The following is a 25,641-nucleotide window of genomic DNA, read 5'->3' on the forward strand; positions in this document are numbered from 1 at the left end:
TAGTCTGCGGGGGTTAGTTAGGGTTAGGCTGTGGGAGGGGATGGTTAGGGTTAGGCTAGCAACCCAAAGAAAATAGCAAAAGATATAGATAAGGAAGGGGGTGGAAGAGAAGGGGAGGGGGACATACAGTTGCGTCATCTCGGCACATAGTACCACACACATGTGAAGGCCAATTTTCAAAATTAGAGAAGAGCAATGCTAGAATATCCATGACTAAGCATAAAGAAGACATAATTTATAAAAAAAAATATATCATGATTTCACCCCAAAATTTGCGTAATTTATACTCTGTGAAGAACTGTAATGTGTATTGTACCTCTTGAAGCAGGACAGAGAAGAGATATCGGAGGGTGGTGTTGAATGTTTAATTTTGCACTTGGCACACTGGAGCTCCTACACCATATTTACTAAGGAAAACCTTTACTTAGCTGAAGGCTTCCTTACCAGAGGATAACTTAACTTATCTGCAAACTCTTCCATCTTATTCCATTAACCAATACTATTTCATGGAAATTAAGGTGTAGTTGTGAAAACAGAATTACATGTCACCTACAAAGATAGATTAGTGCTGTACCTCGCTAGTCTGGCACTTTATTAATGAGGCCTAAAATTCTTTGCTAGTAGTACACCAAAGTGCTAATGTTTGACATGTCAGGTAAGTATTATTCTGTCTCTTCGCTTCTCTGTGCCAGGCACCCCACCAATCTGTACTAATCGGTTAAGACAGAGCTCCCCAGCAGTTGAATACTGGACTTTTTACGTTTTTGTGTTCCCATTAAAATATAGACCTTTTCTTTTCTTTTCTTTTTTTATTTAATAATCAGGATTTCATATAACAGTTTTGTCAGGGTAGGTACAACAACATCTAACATAGAAGAAAACATGACATTTTTCAGTGTCTTCTAAATGTAGGTCAACACGTTGAAGTTCAGGTTTAGTAATCACGTGTTTCTTTATTCTTCCAATGTACCGAGTGATTTTCAGTGTCTTGCCAATTATCTGATACAATGTGCAGCCTGGCTTCTTTCTCTATGGAACAGTTTCTTTTATCACTTTACTTGTTCCATCACTTGACTCTTTAAAGTAGGGCAGCCATTAGTGTTACATCTCTCTTTACAATGTCTCTTTATCTTTGTAGACGTCACATAAGCATACGTCTTCCTTCACTTATCTCTCTGTAAAGTTGGAAGTGTCTCTATAGAATTCACAAAATAGTGAGAGACTTTTCTCTAAAGCATTGGACGTTTTTCTCCTATTTCCTAATTTGCAGAGGTATGCATTTGCTCTCATTTCTAGAGATGAGCGGGTTCGGTTTTACTCGGATTTACCCAAATCTCCTTATTGGCTATCGGACGTCACGTGTTTTAGTAGCCAATAAGAAAAATCCAGAAAATTAGAAATGGCGAAAACTCTGGCGTAAAGAACCGAGTAAATCCGAACCCGCTCATCTCTGCTAATTTCTGTTTATATAGTGGGCACTTGTATTATATCTCTTTATATAGGGTGGACACTTGTTCTCCAGCTTTACCTTATTCTCTTACTTCAGGAGTGAGGTTTATTTTCTCCTGTCTCTTTACAGTACTATTTTCTTACTTCATTTGAGAGCATGGTATACTCATTTTTCTCTGTATGGAGTAGGTGCGTGTTCTCTCTGTTGATGGTGGTGTACTTATTCTCTGATTTCTCTCTCTGTATAGGGGTGCACTTATTCTCTTATTTCTCTCTATAGTGGTGCACTTATTCTCTTATTTATCTCTGTCTATAGGGGTGCTCTTGTTATCTCATTTCTCTCTGTATAAGGTTGCACTTGTTTTATTTCTGTCTATAGTGGTGTACTTGTTAACTAATTTCTCTCTGTCTATAGGGGTGCACTTGTTCTATAATTTTTTTGCAGTCTATAGGGGTGCACTTGTTCTCTCATTTCTCTCTGTCTACAGTGGAGCCCTTGTTCTCTCATTTTTCCTTGTTCTTTTATTTCTGTCTATAGGGGTACACTTGTTCTCATTTCTCACTGTCTATAGGGGTGCAATGCTCTCTCAATTCTCTTGGTCTACAGTAGTGCCCTTGTTCTCTAATTTCTCTCTCTATAGTGGTATCCTTGTTCTCTTATTTCTCTGTCTTTAAAAGTGCCCTTGTTCTCTCAATTTTCTCTGCCTATAGTGGTGCCCTGTCCTTTCAGCTCTGTCTTTCTATAGTGGTGCATTTCTCCTCTCATTTCTCTCTGTCTATAGTGGTGCACCTGTTCCCTCATTTCTCTCTGTCTTTAGTGGTGCACTTGTTCCCCCATTTCTCTCTCTGTATAGGGGTGCACTTATTTTCTTATTTTTCTCTGTCTATATTAGTGTACTTGTTCTATCATTTCTCTCTCGGCATAGGGGTGCACTTGTTCTCTCATTTCTCTCTGTCTGTGGTGGTGCAATTCTCTCATTTCTAGATCTGTATATAGGGATGCACTTGTTCTCTTATTTCTAGATCTGTCTATAGTGGTGCCCTTGTTCTCTCATTTCTCTGTCTATTGAGTTGCACTTGTTCTCTTATTTCTCTGTCTATAAGGGTGCACTTGTTCTCAACTTCTCTCTCTGTATAGGGGGGCACTTGATCTCTTATTTCTTACTGTATAGGGGTGCACTTGTTCTCTTATTTCTTTCTGTATAGGGGGGCTCTCAGATCTCTCTGTCGGTAGTAGTGCCTTTGTTCTTCCATTTCTTTCTGTCTATAGCAGTTTACTTGTTCGCTCATATCTCTTTGTCTAGAGTTGTGCACCTGTTCTCTAATTTCTCTCTCTATAGGGGTGCAGTTCTTCTTTCATTTCTCTCTGTCTTTAGTGGTGCTCTTGTTATCTCTGTCCAGAGTGGTGCACTTGTTCTCTTTGTCTATAGTGGTGCACTTGTTCTCTCATTTCTCTCTGTCTATAGTAGTGCACTTGTTCTCTCATTTATCTGTCTATAGAGGTGCACTTGTTCTTTCTTCATATAAATACTTGTTCTAAGACTAACTTAATCCCCCTTATTCTGGAGTAAGGTTTATTTTCTCCCATGATTCTTTATAGTGCATTTATTCTTTCACTTAATTGAATCACAGATCATGGCACGCTCACTTTTCTCTGCCTAAAGGGAGCTTGTCTTTACCTAGAACGGTGTACTCTGTATACACTGTAGAGTGCAGAATTTGTTCTTTCCGCTCACTCTGAGAAAAATAAAGAATTATATTACATTTGCATTTGGCTCTCTTCTGATCTTAATCCAATGGGTAAATGCATGCAAAATAAAATACAATTCAAAATTCAAACATAGGCTATGATTTTTTATCACCCTTGTGTGGATTCCGCACTCTAGGAGATGGTAAATTAACCTTTTCACTTATTACATGTAGTGCCCTCACTTTAGGTAACATAACTGTGGGCTTTGAAAAGTTTAATTTCTATGTTTCTTATTTTCATATCAGCGTTCTGAAACCCACACCGTTTCCCTACAGCAGCAGTGTAGTATACTTGCATATCTTCAAAGCGTCAGGCTTAACACATTTCAGCCTGTTTAGTTCTTTTACAAAAGCCCTGTTCTTGTTCTTTATTAGGGAGACCAATCCCAGTATTGGTATTAGTGGGATCCTGGGATTTTGGCCCAAAATTGCTGGGATTTAAATCGCAGGATTGGAACTTCCAATCCCGGGATTTCAGGATTAGTTTTCAATCCCGGGACTGAAAAAAATGACCCAGAATTTGCTTCCCTATTCTTAATTTCTCTATTTATTAATAGTTTCTTATATAGCACAGCAAATTCTGTTGCGCTTTACAATTGTAAACAACAGTGATGAAACAAACTGGGTAATAACAGATGACATAGAGATAGGAAGGCACTTCTCGCAAGCTATCAATCTATAAGGAAATAGGCATTGATAGACAAGGGTAGGTGTTATTCATTGCATAATGGCCCACCAAATTACAAAGGTTCTTGGTGGGCTGTATGATGTGGTCACACAGCAATGTTGGCCTGGTGTCAGGAGGATGGGAAAGTGAAAAAAAGAGAAAACATGGGATGATATGTGTAGACTGTACAGTGGGGATGCAGTTGAGTAGGAAAGTTTGCAGTGTCTTGTGTAAGGTATGTTGTATTTTGGATGTTTTTTAGATGCATGTAACATGATTTTGAGACAGATTGAATGTGGGGAACAAAGGACAGTTCTCTATAGCAAGGGTTTCTTCACGTCTATCTTTCAGGGTACTTCTCTCTGTAGGCTGTTCAAGTCTTATTATACCCCTTTTCCACCAGAATCCTGTGTCCGACCCAGGTTTTTGAACATGGTTTCAACCCGGGTCAGGCCCCGTTCACATTGCAGTTTCGATTCAGGTTATTCCTGTGTCTTCCCCTTTTACCCCTTATAGTGTTTCTGTTCTGCCTGCGCGTGCTGGTGAGCCGACTCTCCATAGGCTTATAATGGGACCCGAGTTGGATGACTAGGTAACTGGACCCGGGTTATTTTGGGGACTCTTCCTCTGAGCTGCTATCCGGGTTAACCTGACAATAACCCAGGTTATTGCGGCAGTGGAAAAGGGGTATGTCCCTCTATACATGATAGGAAGTCTTCTTTCTTTTCTTCAATGTTAGTAAACATAGATTTCTACAATGGTCAAATTTGTTTATTAAAGATCACAAGCCCTTTAGTGCACTTGCTTAGTGCACAGCTAATATATGTTGTCTATGTACAGAGGATGAATATGTGCTGGTCAGTACAGAATATTATAAAACGTAATCTATGTCTAATTAAAAATTGATTCAGTTCTATTTGCAGCATCCTAAAACATGCTAATTAATTGTTAGGCTAATGAAAACATTTTCTTTTCATAGAGTTTCCTCTAGATTGTGGACAGCTTGTGTAAAAGGAGAATAACCCTTCAAAAAACCACTTAAGTTAACATCCAATGACTGGGTTACCTTGGAGATGTTTGAAGAAGATTCACAATGCTTATAAAAACAAATAGACATAGTTTAGGCCCCATTAATATGTATGCCAAGAGGGGAGACCTGCAGCAGGTTGTCTGCTTTTCTTGGAATTGGTTGTTCTAAGAAAGATATTTGTTGTAAAACCTCAAGTACTTTCCTGGCTATACAAGCTATTTAAATACACAGCCATAGTGGATCTAGTATACTACTCACTTTTGGTTCTTGTGTGTGCTGATATACTAAAACTGCAAGGCTGTCTTCCAAGTGTGACTTCCTTTGAGCACAAGAAGGAATTAATTAAACAAGCTCAGCCAAACATATCACATGGGAGACTTGAAATACCAGCCTGCAGAAGAAAGCCTTGTTTTGTGTGCATGCACGGTGCCTGATTTCAGTCTGAGCAGTTACTGCTAGCATGCAGACTTTATAGGGGAAAGCAAACTGAGCGAGGAGAGGGGGATAAAGGAAAGGTAGGTGTGCTGGCCTCATTATACTTTTCTTAGGGTTAGGGAATTGCTGGTGGCACTTCTGTACACTGTCACACATCAGGTCTGGATTTCAGGCTCAGTAGGTAAATTGTGCTGAATGCTTTTTCCTTGCATGGAAATGGATATGAAGGTCTTTATGCTGCATATTGGTACTGGAATGAGTGCCAGATGGATGAGGTTTATGTTGTCAACTTTCAAATAGTACTAATAAGAAATGTGTTTGTAAGATGCATGACAGATTTTGGGAGAATATATAATTGGTTTAGTATGATAGTTTCTGCATGGATGTCCTACAGAGCATAGGATTTTTCAGGTTGCATGTAAATGGTAATTGTAGTAAAGCTCTTATTGTCATGCAGCAATTCGTATGATATGAACAGCTTGCACAATGATAGCAGTTCACTAGTGAAGTGTATAACTCTGTAAGAAAACAGTTGGTCGGTTTATACACACATGCAAAGTGTATTTTATTATACATTGTTGTTACAGAGTCTGTATTCCGTATTCAGTATTTTAAAACGCATTTATCCAAAACTCTGTTAATGGGTAAATTACCATAGATGTACAGAAGCACAAAAAGAATTGATATAAATATATGAAAATAATTAAAGTAAAAAGGAACATACATTACAAAATATCACTTGTACCTTACAGAGACTACATACAAGGATCATTGCATTACACATAAATAGTATGCAGACAACAGTCACCGTATACTAGAGTTTGACCTTCTGCTACAGCATACTTTATGAATCTCAAATGATTAACTCGATCATAATGGCACCATCTTACAACAAAATGTTACGCAATACTGAACTATCTGATTTTGAGACACTACGTTGTGCCCATTTCGTTTTACTTTTTTTTTTATTAATGCATTCATTCATTATTTATTTATATTATCTTGAAATATTAATGACAAAGATGATTTTCAGGTGACAACTATGTATTTCTCTTATTGATATTGAATAAATAAAACATCACAAATAGTCTTTGTTGCATGTTTTGAATATGAAAACTCAATTTAGTGACTGATTAATGATATCAAAACCATGCAAACATCTTTCTGTATAAAAATATCTACTTTGTAATGGTTTATAACTTTTGTCTACATAGTGTACTTATGTTGCTTAACTGGTATTGATGCTGTGGCTTGTCTGTGCGGATGTCATTCTATGTGAGTACTGGACATGACAGCCTCTACTGCATCTTGGGTTACAGGGGGTGTCTAATATTTGCTGTTAGAGATGCGTCCTCCTGGGATTTTTATTATGTCCTGATTTATCTTTACTTCTCTTCAGAATCTGATATGCAGTAAGACTAATTATTAAAGGGAGAACAGCCCAGTGGTTGTTTTTGGTCCTTATATGGCTTCTTCCCTGCAGGTGATAGCTATCGCTGGGTATTGTTGGCTATAACCTACACCAGCTACCTCCACTTTTAGTTTCCCCACGCAAAGAATAGGAAAACCTATGCCACAACAATCATGGCATTACATGTACTAACTCTTGTGCTTTCTTCATCTCAGGATGGCTATAGTGAGGGCAGCCAGCAGGTAAAAGGCTTTATTTATTTATTTAAATAAAACAATCTGATCAAAGTGGAGCTAGAACCCCAAGCCAGGCTTCCCATTTCCTGTACAAGCCTAAACTAGCTGAGGCAGGTAACGCATGTGCATCAGTCTCCAGACTGCCGGTAGTAGTGGTAAGTTCAGTCGCACCGCTGCCAGCCAGGATTGCCTTGGAGCGTTTCTAGAAATTCAGCTTTATCTCTGAGATTAATAAATAGACTCCCATATAAATAAGTAGATTTCATAATAGGCTAGTGAGCAGGGCTTGTTGTTCTTGATATTGATACATACAGCCAGTGTAGTAGCACGCTGCTGTCCTCACTTACAGTATACTGATTGTTCCCTGCACGCTAGACTAGGGACAGACTGCAAATATATGCAACTAATGCTTTTAGGAGGATAACAATGAGAGTTTTATGTTTCCGCAGTTTAAGTGAGGTTTATAATTCTAATTAAATTATTAACTTTTTTATGGGTTGTAAAAATAATGAATATAGAATGGGACTGGGAGAGATAATGTATTCATAATGTGGTAAGGTGGCGCTATATACAGTACATACATGTTTGCTATGGTTAGACTGGGCTTCAGGCGGACACTGAATAATGGGCCTGATTTAGAGTTGTACACAATGTCGATGTTTATGGAGCTGAGCGATTATTGGCAGACTGCGCATCCATCACTGTCACACTGCCCATGCACCAAAATACCTTAGCGATTGTGCCCGAGTGAGGATTGATTCACAAAGTGATTGACAGTCAGGGACCATTTGGGGGAGGTAACAGAGTGTAGTACCAAAAACACAGGTGTGTTGTTTGGGGAGTGTCTCAGCCTACATCTGAAATCCTGTATGCACAAAACATGGCACCAGAGTCTGGCAGACATTCTGCGTAACCATAAGGAAACTAAGGGAGTCAGTTATGGAAGGATCTGTGACCACTGCTGTGTATCTGTACGCAGTCGCTTGCATCGCCAAAGCCGGTAGTGGGCGTCCCAATAGAAATCCAGGCGTCTGTGTCATTGCATATTTTGCACATCCGCTGCTTATGGGATTTTCAGGTGCGAATACATTAGTGTACATATCTGGATCAGGCCCAGCGACATTCAACACAGTTTAGTAGATGTATTCCAGCACATAGCAACTTACATTTATATAAGTTCATATTTGTTTTTCTACACTAATTAACTTTATATAAGTAGTAGTCATCTGTAAAGGTGCAGGTGGTCTTGACTAATACAAAGCTGTGTCTGGGCTGCTTTTTCAATACAAATCTATAATAACGTTATGGAACACTTATACCATTATTTACCTTTGTACCACTATTACTTTACTATTATTTTTATATAAGCATATTTAGGGGTATATGCAATTGCGGTCGAATTCCCGAAAATGTCGAAAAACGGGACATTTTCGCAAAAAAAAAAAAATTCGACAATGCAATTCAGTACTTTTCGTCAAAAAAACGGACTATCCAAATTCGACTTTTTGAAATTCGACATTTGTCAAATTCGACATTTCTGCAATGGTACAAATGCGGCAATTCTACAAAAGTATATTCAATTGAAGTTTGGAAATTCGACAACAGTGCTTTTAGACAGTAAATTCGTCATTTTCAATCCGCCACACTTTGGTGGCGGAATCTAATAAAAAAATTTAAAAACATGTTTTTTTTGGTGTTCTTTTTATAGGCAATAGCATATGTATTTATATTAGAAGGGATTAGGTACTTGGTTTGTCTATTTTGGAGGCACAAGTATTATTTATATATTTTTTAAAATATATATATATATATATATATATATATTTTTTTTTTTTTTTCAATGGAATGGTAAAAATCAGAAAAAAAATGGCGTGGGGTCCCCCCTCCTAAGCATAACCAGCCTCGGGCTCTTCGAGCCGGTCCTGGTTCTAAAAATCCGGGGGAAAAACTGACAGGGGATCCCCCGTATTTTTAAAACCAGCACCGGGCTCTGCGCCTGGTGCTGGTGCAAAAAATACGGGGGACACAAAGCGTAGGGGCCCCCCGTATTTTTTACACCAGCATCGGGCTCCACTAGCTGGACAGATAATGCCACAGCCGGGGGTCACTTTTATACAGCGCCCTGCGGCCGTGGCATTAAATATCCAACTAGTCACCCCTGGCCGGGGTACCCTGGGGGAGTGGGGACCCCTTCAATCAAGGGGTCCCCCCCCAGCCACCCAAGGGCCAGGAGTGAAGCCCGAGGCTGTCCCCCCCATCCAAGGACTGCGGATGGGGGGCTGATAGCCTTGAGAAAATTGAAAGAATATTGTTTTTTCCAGTAGTACTACAAGTCCCAGCAAGCCTCCCCCACAAGCTGGTACTTGGAGAACCACAAGTACCAGCATGCGGGAGAAAAACGGGTCCGCTGGTACCTGTAGTTCTACTGGGGAAAAAATACCCAAATAAAAACAGGACACGCACACCTTGAAAGTAAAACTTTATTTCACACATGTCGACACATACATACTTACCTATGTTCACACGCCGACCTCTGTCCACTTTTCCATGTAGAATCCACGGTGTACCTGAAAATAAAATTATACTCACCTGATCCAGTGTCCAGATTATAATCCACGTACTTGGCAAAAAAAAAAACGAACACCTGGACCAGGCGGACTGAAAGGTGTCCCATGTTTACACATGGGACCCCTTTCCCCGAATGCAGAGACCCCCCCGTGACTCCTGTCACAGAAAGGTCTCTTTAGCCAATCAGGAAGCGCCACTTCGTGGCACTCACCTGATTGGCTCTGCGCGTCTAAACTCAGACGCGCATTGCACAGCTCCCTCCATTACTTTCAATGGTGGGAACTTTGCGGTCTATACCCCTTAGAGATAATTCACATGAAAAGTGGTTTGAGTGGACTTGCATGATTACTGAAAAGACATCAATTCCTTATGGGCTGTGGCTGAGGAAAATATTTACATAAGAAATGGAGCAGTACAAAATAAGTTGAGTGATGCTTATTAAAATCAGGTATCTCTCTTGATAGGTGGGTGGATTTTTAGCCTTCTGTACATTGACCTAGTTATTTTGGTGAATGGTTAAACACAAAATTATACCTTTGTGATTCCTACGGTTTTGTGTTTTGCCTTGAATGGCTGGCCTTAGCAGAGAGATAAGAATAGAATACCCTGTTCAGTTAATAGCAGCAGACAAAGAATGTACAGTATAGTACGCTTCCTTCCCCTGAGACAGCATTTACTGTAATGACAATTGTAGTAAGGCGAGGACTAGAAAAAGCAGGTTATGGTGACATTGTCTGGGCAGGAGAAATAACTTTTCAACATTGTTGGATCAAGTGGCACCAATATGTTCCCTCAGCCACCCGCATGACTGTTATGAAGCACTTTGGAAAATCTGAACAAAAACAATAAAATAATAAGTGTGTGTGTGTGTGTGTGTGTGTGTGTGTGTGTGTGTGTGTGTGTGTGTGTGTGTGTGTGTCTGAACTCTTTTAATGATTTGCCATACATAGTGTTTTAAAAGACCATGCAATTCATTATTTTTCAATTGTGCTACAATAACCATGGAATAGCAGATGCTAAGTAATGGACTTCCAATTGCCTGTTTATGATGATGAGTTATCCACCCCCTAGGAGGCTGATTGATCTTTAAGGAAGAGATAACCACTAACAATGGATCTATTGAGAGATGACTAGGCAGCCATACAGTACTGAAATTAATCATTCAGAACATTCCATTGGCTGGACATTAGACCATATTAATAATGTTATGCAAAGAGAGCATAGTGCAGTCAAACTGACATCAGCATTGGTTCTGATGTTCATATCTAATTATTTTTTCCTTTATTTTTTATTTTTTTACTTTTTGTTCAAGCTTTTATATTGTTAATAATTTAGTGTTGCCACTATTATTAGTATTGTATGTATTGTCAGAATGTAGGAAGAGTCTTCAGAAGATTTACAATATGTAGGTAATACTGTGGGACTCATTTACTACTGGGCAAACACACTTTCCATAAGACTTTTTGATCTCTGTATATGCACATAGAACGCATATGACTGCCCCGTTTTATTTATTTTATTTTATTTTTAACATGCATCTTCCAACAGCACCTTTATATACTTGAGCCCTTATAAAGCGCTAGAAATCTGTAAACAATTTTTTTTCTGTCAGATACATTGTTAAGAAAAATAGAAATGAATGAAACTGACATTCCAGGGTAGAACATAAAGACTACTGTAGGAAACATCTTTACTAGAACTGCCTGAAGGCTGGTCAGAACTACAAGGCAAAATAAACAGATAATAATAAAAAAATAAAAAAATAAAAAGTTAAGGAAGAAATGGATAAAAAGAGGCATGCTTTCAAAGCGTTTAAATCTGACGGGAAGACGGGTCATTCCAGTACTACAAGGAATGTAACAAAAGATGTAAAAAAAATCAGAGCTGCTAAAATAGAAAATGAAAAGGGAATCGCCAGGGAGAGTAAAGCAAACCCTTAAAAGTTTTTTAAATATATAAACGGCAAAAGGTTAAATAAGGAAAATATAGGACCCTTAAAGGTCGAGTTGGGTGTGTTGATAAATGATGATAAAGATAAATCGGATTTATTGAACAAATTTTGTTCATCCGTGTTTACTAGAGAGGACCAGTTGGGGGAAGTAGTGCACAACAAAAGCTGTGATAACGTCCCATTGCTAAGCACTTGGTTAAATAAGGAAGTAATCCGTGAGAGACTAAAATTAAGATAAATAAATCTCCAGGTCTGGATGGACTTCACCCAAGGTTGCTTAGGCCTTTATATTTTATTTTCTATGATTGAATTACTTCAGGCATGATACCGAAGGACTGGCGAATAGCAGAGGTAGTCCCAACATTTAAAAAGGGAATTAAATCTTATCCCGGTAACTATAGAGCAGTAAGTTTGACATCTGTAGTGGGGAAATTGCTGGAAGGTATAATAAGGGGTAGCATTCAGGAATATTTGGTTATTAATAGGAACCAGCATGGTTTTGTGAGGGACAGGTCATGTCAAACTAACTTAATTAGCTTCTATGAGAAAGTGAGTGAAAATATTGATCAGGGAAAGGCAGTGGATGTGATCTAGTTAGATTTTGCAAAAGCCTTTGACACAGTGCCACACATGAGTCTGATTTTCAAATTAAGAGAGCTTGGTTTAGGAAACAATATTTGTACTTGGGTAAGTCATTAGCTGGATAACAGGGAACAGCGAGTGGTGGTTAATGGGATGATTTCCGACTGGGCCTCAGTACTCAGTGGAATACCGAAGGGTCCGTACTCGGGCCACTACTGTTTAAAATATTTATTAATGATCTAAGAGAAGGTCTGGAAAGCACAGTGTCAATTTTTGCAGATGATTCTAAACTGTGTAGAATAACTAATTCAGACAAGGATGTTGAGTCTCTACAGAACAACCTATTTAAATTGAAAGTTTGGACAGATAATTGGAGAATGAGGTTCAATATAGAAAAATTTAAAGTTATGCACTTTGGGACTAAAAACAATCATGCAACCTATAAACTAAATGGGAAAAATGTAGGGGAAATGGTAGTTGGAAAAGATTTGAGGGTGCTCATTGATAATAGACTTAGTAGCAGTACCCAATGTCATAGTGCAGCCCCAAAGCCAAATAAAGTGTTAGCATGCATAAAGCGGGGAATTGAGTCAAATCATTGGTACGGCCGCACCTTGAATATTGTGTTCAGTAACTTCTGGGCACCACTCCACAAAAAAGACATCTTGGAACTTAAAAGGGTTCAGAGGCGAGCCACCAAATTGACTAAGAAATTAGAGGCACTGGATTATGAGGAAAGGCTTATTAGGTTAGATATGTTCACACTCGAAAAAAGGCGGCTAAGAGGAGACATTATTAATATTTACAAATATATGAAGGGACAATACAAGAATCAATCAGATTTGTTTATTGATAAATCTCTACACAGGACACGTGGACACTGTCTGAGGTTAGAGGAGAGAAAATTTCATACTGAATGGCAAACGCAGGATTTTCACGGGGAGGGGGAAGGGGGTTTCCATACATGTATGTCAGAGAAGTGCCAGCCATACACACACGCACATTAGCATACATACATACACACACACACACACACACACACACATCATACATACATACATACATACACAATATACATGCACACAGCATACATACATACATACATACATTCACAGTATACATGCAAACATACATACACACAGCATACATACTGTACAAACAGTATACATGCAGACAGCATACATACATACATACACACACACACATCATACATGCACACACAGTATACATGCACACACACATATATGCACACACATACATACACGCACAGTATACAACTTTACATGCACACATACATACATACATACATACATACATATATACATACATACACAGTATACAACTATACATGCACACATACATACATACATACATACATACATAGTATACATGGACACATACACACAGTATACATACATACACACACACACACACACACACACACACACACACTATACATGCATAGTATACATGCATACATACATACATACATACACACAGCATACACACACACAAACAAACACACACACAGCATACATACATACATTCATACATACACAGTATACTGTACATGCACGCAGCATACACACAAAGTATACATGCACACAGCATACATACAGTACATACATCCACACACACACATAGTATTCAGGCACACTATATACACACACACACACATAGTAAACCTGCACACAGTATACATGAACACAAACACACCATTAACAGGAAGCACAGCCCCCCCCCCCCCATCCACAACACAAACTGCTGCAGTAATCAGGACAGCATACCACGTACATCACCTAGCAAGTATAATGTATTATAGCCTACTGGCCCCCTTCACCCCCCTCCTCTACCTGGCTGCTGCAGAATCACTGAGGGACTGAGTTCTGGAGAGTGGAGACAGCGGCCCACAGCCACTGCCTGCTCTCAGCCAGCTCTGACTGAAGTACCCACGCCGTATTGCCTGAGAGGAGCTGCACGTCGTTGCTGCAGCGCCTCCTACAGGCAGCCAGCAGCATTGCCATTGTGCCAGTTTAAGGATTCGGACGGAGGGAGATGGTGCAACCGCGTTACAGGTGCAGTTCCCATATACACATTAAAAAATAGTTTAGCAGCGCCGATGGATCAGCGTCCAGGAAACCCCCCCTGCGTGCGCGTATGATACCCAACGAAGGAAAGGGTTCTTCACAGTACGGGCAGTAAGGATTTGGAATTCACTGCCTGAGAAGGTAGTAATGGTGGACTCAATCAATATGTTTAAAAATGGATTAGATAAATTCCTAATTGAAAGAGCTATCCAAGGATATAGCATTTAAAGTGAGTGTATTTTAGAAAATGCATGATTTATAGTGTTAGTTAGACTTAATAACTTAACTTCATCTGGGTCAGTGTAGTTAAAATAGTGGCCCTCATTCCGAGTTGTTCGCTCGCAAGTGAATTTTAGCAGATTTGCTCACGCTAAGCCGCCGCCTACTGGGAGTGAATCTTAGCTTCTTAAAATTGCGAACGATGTATTCGCAATATTGCGATTACACACCTCGTAGCAGTTTCTGAGTAGCTTCAGACTTACTCGGCATCTGCGATCAGTTCAGTGCTTGTCGTTCCTGGTTTGACGTCACAAACACACCCAGCGTTCGCCCAGACACTCCCCCGTTTCTCCGGCCACTCCTGCGTTTTTTCCGGAAACGGTAGCGTTTTTTCCCACACGCCCATAAAACGGCCTGTTTCCGCCCAGTAACACCCATTTCCTGTCAATCACATTATGATCGCCAGAACGATGAAAAAGCCGTGAGTAAAAATCCTAACTACATAGCAAATTTACTTGGCACAGTCGCAGTGCGGACATTGCGCATGCGCATTAAGCGGAAAATCGCTGCGATGCGAAGATTTTTACCGAGCGAACAACTCGGAATGAGGGCCAGTGTTAAATACAGATTAATGTAAGAATTATAAAAAAAGGTTGAACTAGATGGACATTTTGTCTTTTTCAACCTCAATAACAATGTTACCATGTATGTATGTTACTATATTAATATGTATGTAATAGTAAGCAACCAGCTAAAAAAATGTCATACTGTATTTAGCTGCCCATAGGTCCTCTACGGCATTACGTACAACCATGATCTGTATTGGAGATTCATCAGCAGGAAATTTTTTATGATCTTATTTCCAAAATGTATCATCTAATCTGTATTCAGTACAAAACAAAAAAAAACAGAAACATTTTCAGTAAAAAATGTCAGTACGAAAAAATGCTATAGAGTACATAGGGCCTAATTCAGACCTGATCTTGCAGCAAAATTTATCTCTAACGGGAAAAACCATGTGCACTGCAGGTGGGGCAGATATAACATGTGCAGAGAGAGTTATATTTGGCCAATGGTCTTGCCCATTGGAGAAAAATTCTGCTGCTGCGATCAGGTCTGAATTAGGCCTATAATATCATATATGGGTAGCATTGTAATATTCACTTACATGCACACAACACAAAGAAAATATTAAGACTAATGTGTTAACACAATGCAGGTCCCAGGAGTAGTGTGAAAACTGAAGTTGTAAAGAGGAGGAATATTTCACCAAAACAAACATTTTAAAGTTGTCTCGCAATTAAACATTTATTGCATTGAGGGAACTGCATACAATGTTCATAACAAGTACTATAAACTAAACTTTGCTATAGAATTTATAACCAGCTAAGGGACTGTAGGGCTATTAATTACTATTTGGTTGAAAAATGAACCCACAAGGCAGGCCTGGTGACATATGGGTTAACTTGTACTGGGCCCCAAGATGAAGGGAATGGAATTAATAACCCTCAGTCTTGTATATGGTTATTAAGAGGTATTTTTACTAAAGTGCAAGTTTATATATGTGGTTATGTTGCCCATAGCAACCAAAAAGATTCTACTTATAATCTAGAACAGTGGTTCTCAAACTCGGTCCTCAGGACCCCACACAGTGCATGTTTTGCAGGTAGCCCAGCAGGTGCACAGGTGTATTAATTACTCACTGACACATTTTAAAAGGTCCACAGGTGGAGCTAATTATGTCACTTGTGATTCTGTGAGGAGACCTGCAAAACATGCACTGTGTGGGGTCCTGAGGACCGAGTTTGAGAACCTGTGATCTAGAAGATAATAGCTAGAATCTGATTGGTTGCCATGCTAAACCTGCACTTTAGTAAATATACCCCTAAATGTGGGGACACCTCAAACAAGAAGATTTAAGGTTGCTTAGGTGCTAGAAGGGTTATGAGGAAAAAGAACAACAATAGAAACAGAATTACATACTTGCCTACTTTACCAGAGTGTCCGGGAGGCTCCTGAAAATCGAGTGGTGCTCCCGGCCACCCGGAAGAGTGGGCAAGTCTCCTGAATTTGGCAGTAACATGCCACCCAGCCACCCACTTACAGAGTGAAGTGGGCGGCTGATGACGCAGTTCGCACTTAATCATGTCATCTTAGCCACACTCCACTGTACAATGCCTGTAATACCGGCATTGTATAGCGGGAGTGTGGCCACGATGACACAATCTCCATGTCCGCTGTGCTGCTTCCTGTGTTGAGTTACACCCCAACCCTGTCCCCAATGCAGCAACACGCCCACTCGCAACTATGCATAATTGCTCATAGTTAGTACATGAAAAACGAAATGGTTATTACCTACAGGGCACATATGTTGTCACATAACATTTACTGGTTTGCTATTTTAAATCTGATATTGTAATATGTAGCAATGTCAGTAAATTACACAAGTCTGCGAAATTTAAGGTATTGAAAGCTTTTTTAATAATATTTTTATATTCTTAATTATACTCCTGTGTACATCAAGAAATAGTATATAAAAAAAATTAATACATCACATTTACCTATAAGGGGGTTACATACTTTTTTAAGAAAAAAAAGTTTACTTGTTCTTGACATATTTATTGTGAAATACGAAGAAGTGTAGATGATATCACTGTGTTTTTGTCTTAATTACATAATACAATAACAATACAATGAAACTATAATAGAAACAAAACCATAATTATTGAAAAAAATCGTTAATATCTTGTTTTTTTTGTCTTCAAACTTCGTTTTGTTGCTTTTCGCTTACAAGTTTTTTCTGTGTCGTCTCTGTGTATCATCCAGCAGTAGTCAGCCATCATGCTGACGTACCAATGACCCTGGTATCTTCTTTCTACATCTTTAACATCTTGGTGGAATTGTTCACCCTGTTCTTCACTGTAGTCACCGAGATTATTTGGGAAATGCTCAATATGGGAATTCAAAAAATGAACCTTTAAACTCATATTGCAGTGAAGGTTTCTGTAACTATTAAGCATTTCCCTGACAATTTATTTGTAGTTTGTATCCTTGACATTGCCTAAAAATGTTGAAATCACCTGTTTGAACGAAGTCCACACCGAAAGTTCCACAACGCCCAAAATGTTTATCTTTTATTAACTTTCTAATGTAAGGGCCTGTAAAAATGCTGTGTGTATGTATGTGGTGGTAGGCAGGGGTTAAAATGAGGCGGCACAGGGCAAAACTGTGTTGCATCTGTTGTATTTGGTTCCACCTCGCCAGCTCACCTTGCAGTTGTACTGTAGCTGTTGTGTGTGTGCAATGTTCCTTCAGACAGTATGGGGTTTAGGCTCTTTGTAAATTTCAGCTCCAGGCCCATGTAGACCTTAATCTGGCACTGGGTGAGGGGAAGTTTTATGACGAGAACTGAAGTGCAACGTTCTATACTACTGACTGAATTAATTTAAGACAATGTTTTATAATAAATGTAATAATAATAATAATAATAATAATTTTATTTATATAGCGCTCTTTCTCCAACAGGACTCAAGGCGCTTTACAGACATCAAAAACAATACACATGATACAGAGGATTTAAGTAATACAGCAGTAGATAAGCCACACAGACATAAAAGAAAACCTTAAGCACACAGAAAGCATAATGCAGGATTGGTGTAGGCATTTTGGGTAATAACTTCCAAGGGTTGTGTATACTACCCTCACAGGTACCAAGTGCGGCAGCCATCTTGGGCGCTCAGCGTAGGATTACCCAGGGTGGAATAGTCTACCCCTAGAAGAGATGACACAAAATGGGGGTGATTTCAGAGTCCTACAGTTTAGAGTAGGGTTCCAACAAAACCACAAGGTCCATGTATTTTTCATCCCATCCACAAGTGTACCATATGGGGCAGCCATGTTGGGCGCACTTTGAAGGTTACACTGTGGGAGGTGAGCCATACAAGGGCCAAGTTCATATATGGGAAAACTGATGCTTATGTCGTAGTATGTACCCTGCATGTAGGGCACGATGGAAAGGTGTGCAATCAGTGGAGGTTAACATTACAGGAAAAACACATGGTGGAGTGGAAGCGAGCTATTGAAGGGAAAGAAAAAAAAACACACAATAGCAGGTAACTAGTGGCAGAAGTAAAATTGGGATAACATTATTTTGGTAAGATCATAATATGGGTGGGTATGTAGGCAGAATATATTTATTACTTTAGTGAATATGAAAAAAATGACTTATTCGTAAATACGAACGTGATGTGATATGCAAAATTGGGAGTAATTTTCGTGTTCAGAAGCCAAAAATCTATAAGTATCACATAAATTCCTTTATCCGCAGACCTGTGTTATTATTAGGTTTATCAAGCAGTTGTCCCCGTATCACAGAGTATGTGGCCAGGGCCGGATTAAGGGTGGTGTGGGCGCAGTGGCAACGAAGTTGTGGGGGCCCCTACTACTATACCCGTGAGCACACCCTCGACACATGCACTTCATCCTTCCATCTACCCCTTACCAGCTCTATCTAGCCTCAACAACTTTTGTCTACTCCCTACCATCCTCTATTTACCCCTACAGTCCTCTATTTATCCCTTCCTGTCTGTACTTAGTGCTCTGCCCACCGCCTCCTGTACTTACCCCAACAGTCCTCTCTCTACCCCCTTCTGTACTTAACCCAACAGTCCTCTACCCACCCTCGCCTGTACTTACCCCCAGTTCTCACAGTGCTCTCCCTAGCACCCTCCAGGACTTACCCCCAGAGTCCTCTCTCTACCCCCTCTTGTACTTACACCTAGTCCTCTATCTACCTTCATCATCTCCCACCAGTCAGTGTCTGCAGTCTCCTTACACAGCAGTGAGCTTGCACTGTCTACTAAACCCAAATGTCCCCTGACCTGCAGCTCTGACTCCATACCTGGTGCCCCGTGTGCTGCTGCCCTACTGGTTTAGCCCCCAACTGCAGGTCTGCTGTCTCCTTCCCTATGACACAAGCTTGTGACCTGAGACATACTGAGAAATGAAACTGAAAAGTGGAGAGCGTGGAACTCCAGCTCAGAGGATAACACTGACCCTCTGCTTCTTCCTCCCTCAATGCGTAACCCTGAGCCTCTTGGAGCCAGGACGCTGATTTAAAGCGCTCTGTGTGGGGAGCAAGGCCAGATTGCTGACAAACACCCCTGAGTACCCCACACTGACACGCACACACACACACCAGCACCCCCCCCCTCTTTCCTGGACAGGGCAGCGCAGGTCTGACCTCTTCTGCAGGGAGCTGTGATGTGGTAGTGGGTACCGCATACACATAGCAGTTGGCGGCGGCACCCGACCCTCTTCCCAAGCTCTCACCCAGCTTCGGGGCACCGCACCTGTTTCAGCTAACAACCTTTCCTAGTGCGGTGAGAACCGCACTGCCTAGCTGAAGGGAGACTGCGTTCACCCTGCCTTTGTGCTGCAGCTGGCTCATTACCGAGCACATGACAGTGGATGCCGGTCCCTGATCAACAGGAGGAGGACTTCTCAGTTGCAAACAGCAGCTGAGCTGTGTGTGGGGGCCCCTAATATGTGGGGGCACTGGGATGACCGCCCTTGTTTCCCCTCCCTTAATCCAGCCCTGTATGTGGCCCCAGAACTACTGTGATTCTGCTTTATAATCCAGAGCATTAGGTGGGGCGAACCCATTAAATGGTGTCAAAAGATTGCCCTTATTAGCCTGAATGTACCATCATTTTCTCACTAACAGACCCAGAGAGAGGGGAAAGAATCCCATGTATAAAGTAGTAGTGTAGGTGGCAGCTAAAAGAAGCCCTAAATGTAGTGGACACTGGTGTGGTGATTCTTGTATGTCACCTCCACATGGTACAGGCAGCCATTTGTAGGATCAATCAATATTCAGAGTATTTAATCACTTGGACCTACTGACGCCACAGAGGCATGAGGCACTCTGAGGGATAAAAAGATATAAAGAAAAGAGAACTACAGTATTAGTTGTGATTTCATTTGTTGTTAAGACTGTCCCTCTCTGCACAACACCACAACCACTTCTTCCATTTCCGTGCGCGCGCGCGCGTGTGTTTGTGTGTGTTGCAACAATAGAATGTTAAATACATGGCAATCTGAGATTCATTGACGGTGAGATCCTGAATACTGTGAGCTCAGCCTCATGTCAATTTTACTTCAGCCTCCTCTGCTGTCACTTTGTCTGTAGCAGATGGCGCTGAAGGACTCCTGTGTTTTCACTTTACCCCAATCTGTCCTTGTGAAATGACTGTCTGTCTACTAAGTAGGATTCGAGTCATGGTCTTACAAAACTACTAAGGAACTCTTAGATATAAGCAAAGTTCATAATAAAATCAATAACAACAGTTTTCAGTTACAAAGAAGATTAATTATATTAATACTATACTTGAAGTTACATGTTTTATTTGTACATGCCCTTTGGTGGCCTGAGGTAACTTCAGCTGACATACATAAGGGCACAGCCGCATGTTATGCAAAACGTCATGATGAACAAATGATTTCTATAGTAAAGTCTTCCTTTGTACAAATCAATTGTGTGCGGAGCTTCTGTAATCTGACAAGTCCTGTTTTTGATGAGGTAAAACTAATGTGATCTGAAGTCTCCACCATTTCTCATCTTTATTAATGGTCACATGTAACAACTTCCCATCTGCCCCTGTGCTTTAAAGTCAGGTCTGCTTGTAGTTATCAGTAATATACACATTTTTTTTTATTTCCACATACCAGTATGGCATAGTGGTCAAATATTCCAAATTTCCGGGATAGTTCTGGATTATAAACATCTGTCCCAGGAAACATCCTGTTTTCATTATTGAACAAGTTAGTAATGCAGTTCTTCTTCTGTATACTCAGTGTAACATTTACTATATCTATTTTGCATTTAATCATTGGCATTATTTGCTAAGAGACCATAAACCTTGCATACATTCACAAAAATAATTCAAGCGCAAATACAGAGTTAATACCATTCATATTTGCGCCTTTTATTGTACTGTAGTCATTGTATTAACTTGTGTTTTCCCAGTTAGAAGTATGTTTCTCTGAGTGACAATATTTCAGTATTGATAGTTTGGTATATTATCTGCTTACATTTTTGGAACAGAAAATGAGGAGAAAAAAAAACACAAAAAATGTAAGGTTATGATGCAATGAACAACTGGCAATCAAAGATAACAGAACTGAATGTGATATGTTATGGTTAGTGGACAGGGAAGAACAAGTCAGTTTGTGGTTTGACAGGTTGTAAAATCCTGCTGAGGTGTTCTGTACTGATTTAGCACACGAGAAACATAAATAACCATGTAAACATACCTGTCATTTATTCTGGGTCCTCTGCTTTCTCAGGGTTAGATATGCACTGAGAGATCATACACTGAGAAGCAAAGTGTGTTGTCTAAGCATATGTAGTACATTTCAGGGTGAAAACTGCCATGGTTTGCTATTTTTTATTTTTTTTCTAGCATTCTCACAAATCCCATATTATACATCTCTGTCCCAATATTTTGCCTGTTTTGAACACACCAAACAAAATTGGTGGTTATGATAAGTGTTAAACTCAATGCATTTATTGTGGCTGAAATCATTATTTCAGCCACAATTCATTTTTGAACCTATATCATCACCTCCTACTTTCCAAACGAAATTACTGGCAATATCTGGTACCATTGTTTTCCATGGTCTCCAGGAGGGCAGTTTGACTGGAGCAGTACACAGTCAAACCGTGATGCAGGTGTCCTAAGGGAGCAGGAAGGGCTATTATTGGGGTTATTAAACAAGCTAAAAAAAACTCGCTTATTAGAGTTTGTTTCTGATAGCTAAGTGCACCTGAAAATGGCATTAGCCTGCTAATCTTCCCTGTGGCCTGAAGCTGTTACTGATGCCCATCAAAGGTTTTTAGATTTGCACTGCCTTATGCTCAATCATGTGTAGTTTCGTTTGCTGGGTCCAAACCACGAAGTAAAGTGATATCATTAGTATATCGCTACCAATATCTCAGCATGTGTAGGGAGCTTTAAGCCAGTTAACTCTATTAAAGCTACCTGGTCTTAATGATCATTAATCCGTAATTATGAATCTTAATAACATTTTCTGCACAGTTAAGAGTGATCAGCCAAACTGTGTGTCTAAGCACCCTGGGGTGCTTCGGAACACTTGCAGGGGTGCCTTGGATTGGTGGTCCAGGACCTATTCTAATTATTTATGGTCAATGTAATTGGCAAAACCAGTGCTTGTGGCTGCCAATCATAAAATATGTGGACAAACAGTAGCAAACCCTGTCCCACACCACACAATTGAGCCTAAGAATGAAATATAAAGACAATTTACTTAATTTAATATTTCTTTCTAAATTTCTCAATAAGAAACTTTTGGCCTAGGGGTGCCGTGAAAAAACACTCAGTAAAATGATGCTTAAACATAGTTACATGTTTACAGACTATTTTGGTGATGCTACTCTGGTAAGGAACTTGGGAGGCTCTGCTAGGGGAGACTGTATTTGTAGCAGTAGAGACAGCACTACGTCAAGGAAGATGAACATACAATATGCAGTATGGGAGACAGAATTATAACATGTCTAACACTGTATGTATGAAATGTTTGTAGACCAGAGTATTTGCCCGTGGCTGCATATGTGTCTTATATCATCAAGACATAAATACCTTTTTCATATTTATAAAATAGAAGCCACTCTAGTTCTAGTTGTTGTAATAAAATAAATTACAGAAAACAGTGTTAGGTGAAACATGTGAGACGTATCAAATCCTCATCACTTTGTCTGTTATCATTCATTGTAACTGGTTTGTGAAATTGGGATATTTAATAAAACGGGGTGTTCCTTGAACAGTAACAGTAGAAGAATGTTCTTGTTTATCTGCATTAATCTGCTGTTCTGTCCTGTTCTTCCCGCAGATGCCAGACCAGTTTGATCAGACGCTGGTACTCAACCAGTTAAGGTACTCGGGGATGCTAGAGACAGTCAGGATCCGCAGAGCTGGTTTTCCTGTCAGAAGACCGTTTCTGGATTTTTTTTTTAGGTGAACATAAAATGTTTCTCTTCTTAACCATTAAAAATTTGTATGGCTAGTTATGCCTATAATATGGAGAAAAAACAAACACTTGTTATAAGAAAGTGATATGAATATACCTGACATCCAGTTGTGAAGCATAACAAAGCAGCAGATGTATGACACTGTAGAAATATGTACACGTGTGATCTGCAACTCAGATAAAATGTTTCTAATTTATTGAATCTAGGCCATCAGTCAAGTCTTCTCTTTCATTGTTATGTTTCCTCTTTTACAATATGATCATTGTTACATAAACTTGGACATTTACCATTATTTTCATTCTCATTTTTCTCTATTTTGGAGCACTATCAATGAAGTTTGTAATTATAACAATAACTAGCTCATGTGCCCGGTTTTAACTGGGCAAAGGTTTGCTGGGTGGAACATTTTACCTCAGTTCACCCCCTTAGGAGTCGAATTAAGAAAAATCCCTGCTTAGTGGGTGGCTGTAAATAATTGTTATAGTTTCAAGACTACCCAGCAGGTCACATGTTCTAGGTCATCCAGCAGGTGCACAGGTAGAGTTCACTGTCACATTTTCCAGAGCACAATGGTGATGCATTGTAAGTGGCAGATGGATATTTTGCCACATAATTCACCAACATTTTCTGCAAATCTATGCACTAAGGGGCTGATTCAGGTCGCATTGCGCAATTTGTGAGACTGCCCCGCTATGCACATACGCAGATCCTGTCCTGCTCCGCATTAACTGCAAATGCCTCTGCCTGATTGACAGGCAGAGGCATTCAGGGGGTGGCGACCAAGCATTTTTGGGGCGGGGCAGGGGAAATGGGGGCTTTTCGGCATGTTTTCGGGGCGGCTACGTGTTGTCACACGTAGCTGCTCCAGTCGAAATAATGTTGGCGGGACTCCTGCCATCACAGCCAGGCTTCGTCGGCAGGAGGTATCCACAGTTTCTGCAACCATGCTTTAATTGTGGCGCGTTCATAATTACAGCGTGATCGCAGTTGGTGGGTGGTGGGTACCATCCTGGGTGGCCTTGCTCTGCGATGGGCGGCCCCTCTCATTCCATTGAAAGCATTGCAGATTAAGCTAAAAAGTAGAATTTGCAATCCTTAGTGAATAAGGTCCTAAGACCTTTCATTTGGTATATGATGTGTCCTGCTCAGACAATGAAATCATAGAAATATGTCATTTATAAAAGTCGTCCTTCTGCTATTAATATATAGATTGTTTCTTGATTTAGAAAAAAAGAAGTAGAAGAGTGGATTCATTACATAATTGTCCCCTTCAGAACCCAATTTAAACTCACACTCACCTAGAAAGCCCTCCCCCATGCTCTGGCCCATCCACTTTGCTCTCCCAATCAGACCCTCCGCCTCTTCTCCAAAGCTTCAAAAGGGCTCTCAAAACTCACTTTTTTATATTATATTAGGATATGTTTGCATAATTACTAATTTATTTACAAACTCTTTTTAATTCTAACTAAAGTGTGAAATTCAGTTAGCCTCAGTAATTTACAGCAGGCTAAATGAAGGAGCGGGGCTGTTCAGTTAGTCCCGAAGGCAGCCCGCAAGCAGTTAAAAGGTTTTTGTTTTTTTTGCTTGAGCAAACTTCAAAATAAATCCCCGACAAATAGCCTGTTTTAGGGTGCCACAGCCATGTTAACCTATTGGTTCGGGAACTTATCCCATGTTCTGTGGGTTAACGCCCATTAACAGGGTAATTTACCAATGAGAAAAACGGTCTCTAATTTAATAGCCCCGGGCGTTAAAGTCCCAGGATACCACCCTTTTTCACTCACGGTAAATTGCTGCATCTAACTGAATTCCTCCCTTAAGGCAGGTACACACTAGGCTTTGGGGAATTGCCGGCGATAGACGGCTATATCGTTGAACGATATAGCGTTCAGCGATATAGTGCGTACACACTGAACGTTGTTGTTCAACGATAATGTTCAGTGGCGTCACCACCAGCATTCCCGAGCATGCAGCCCGACATTGATGGGTTGAGCTGCATGTCAGCTCAATATTGGTGATCGCTGAATGGCGTGCTGGAGCGCGCATCGTTCATCAATTACCAATATTGCCCCCATACACACTAGACGATATAAGCCTAAAAGTAAATGATAGCGAGATTTATGTTGTTATCGTTTATTTTTTAGGCTAAAATCGCCTAGTGTTTACCTCCTTTTAGTCTTCTTTTCCCAAATACTGTACATGTTGATC

General features: G+C 40.1%; 1 protein-coding gene across 1 annotated transcript in view; it reads left to right on the top strand.

The window, feature by feature from the left end:
• The window catches only part of MYO10 (myosin X), a 457,089-nt gene that overhangs the window by 336,754 nt on the left and 94,694 nt on the right, over positions 1-25,641 (top strand). The window contains exon 20 of the mRNA XM_063922946.1: positions 23,295-23,419. Within this exon, the coding sequence (XP_063779016.1) occupies positions 23,295-23,419 (125 nt within the window). The remainder of the gene's footprint in view (positions 1-23,294; positions 23,420-25,641) is intronic.

The sequence above is a fragment of the Pseudophryne corroboree genome, chromosome 5 (genome assembly GCF_028390025.1).
Source record: "Pseudophryne corroboree isolate aPseCor3 chromosome 5, aPseCor3.hap2, whole genome shotgun sequence".
Lineage (NCBI taxonomy): Eukaryota > Metazoa > Chordata > Amphibia > Anura > Myobatrachidae > Pseudophryne > Pseudophryne corroboree.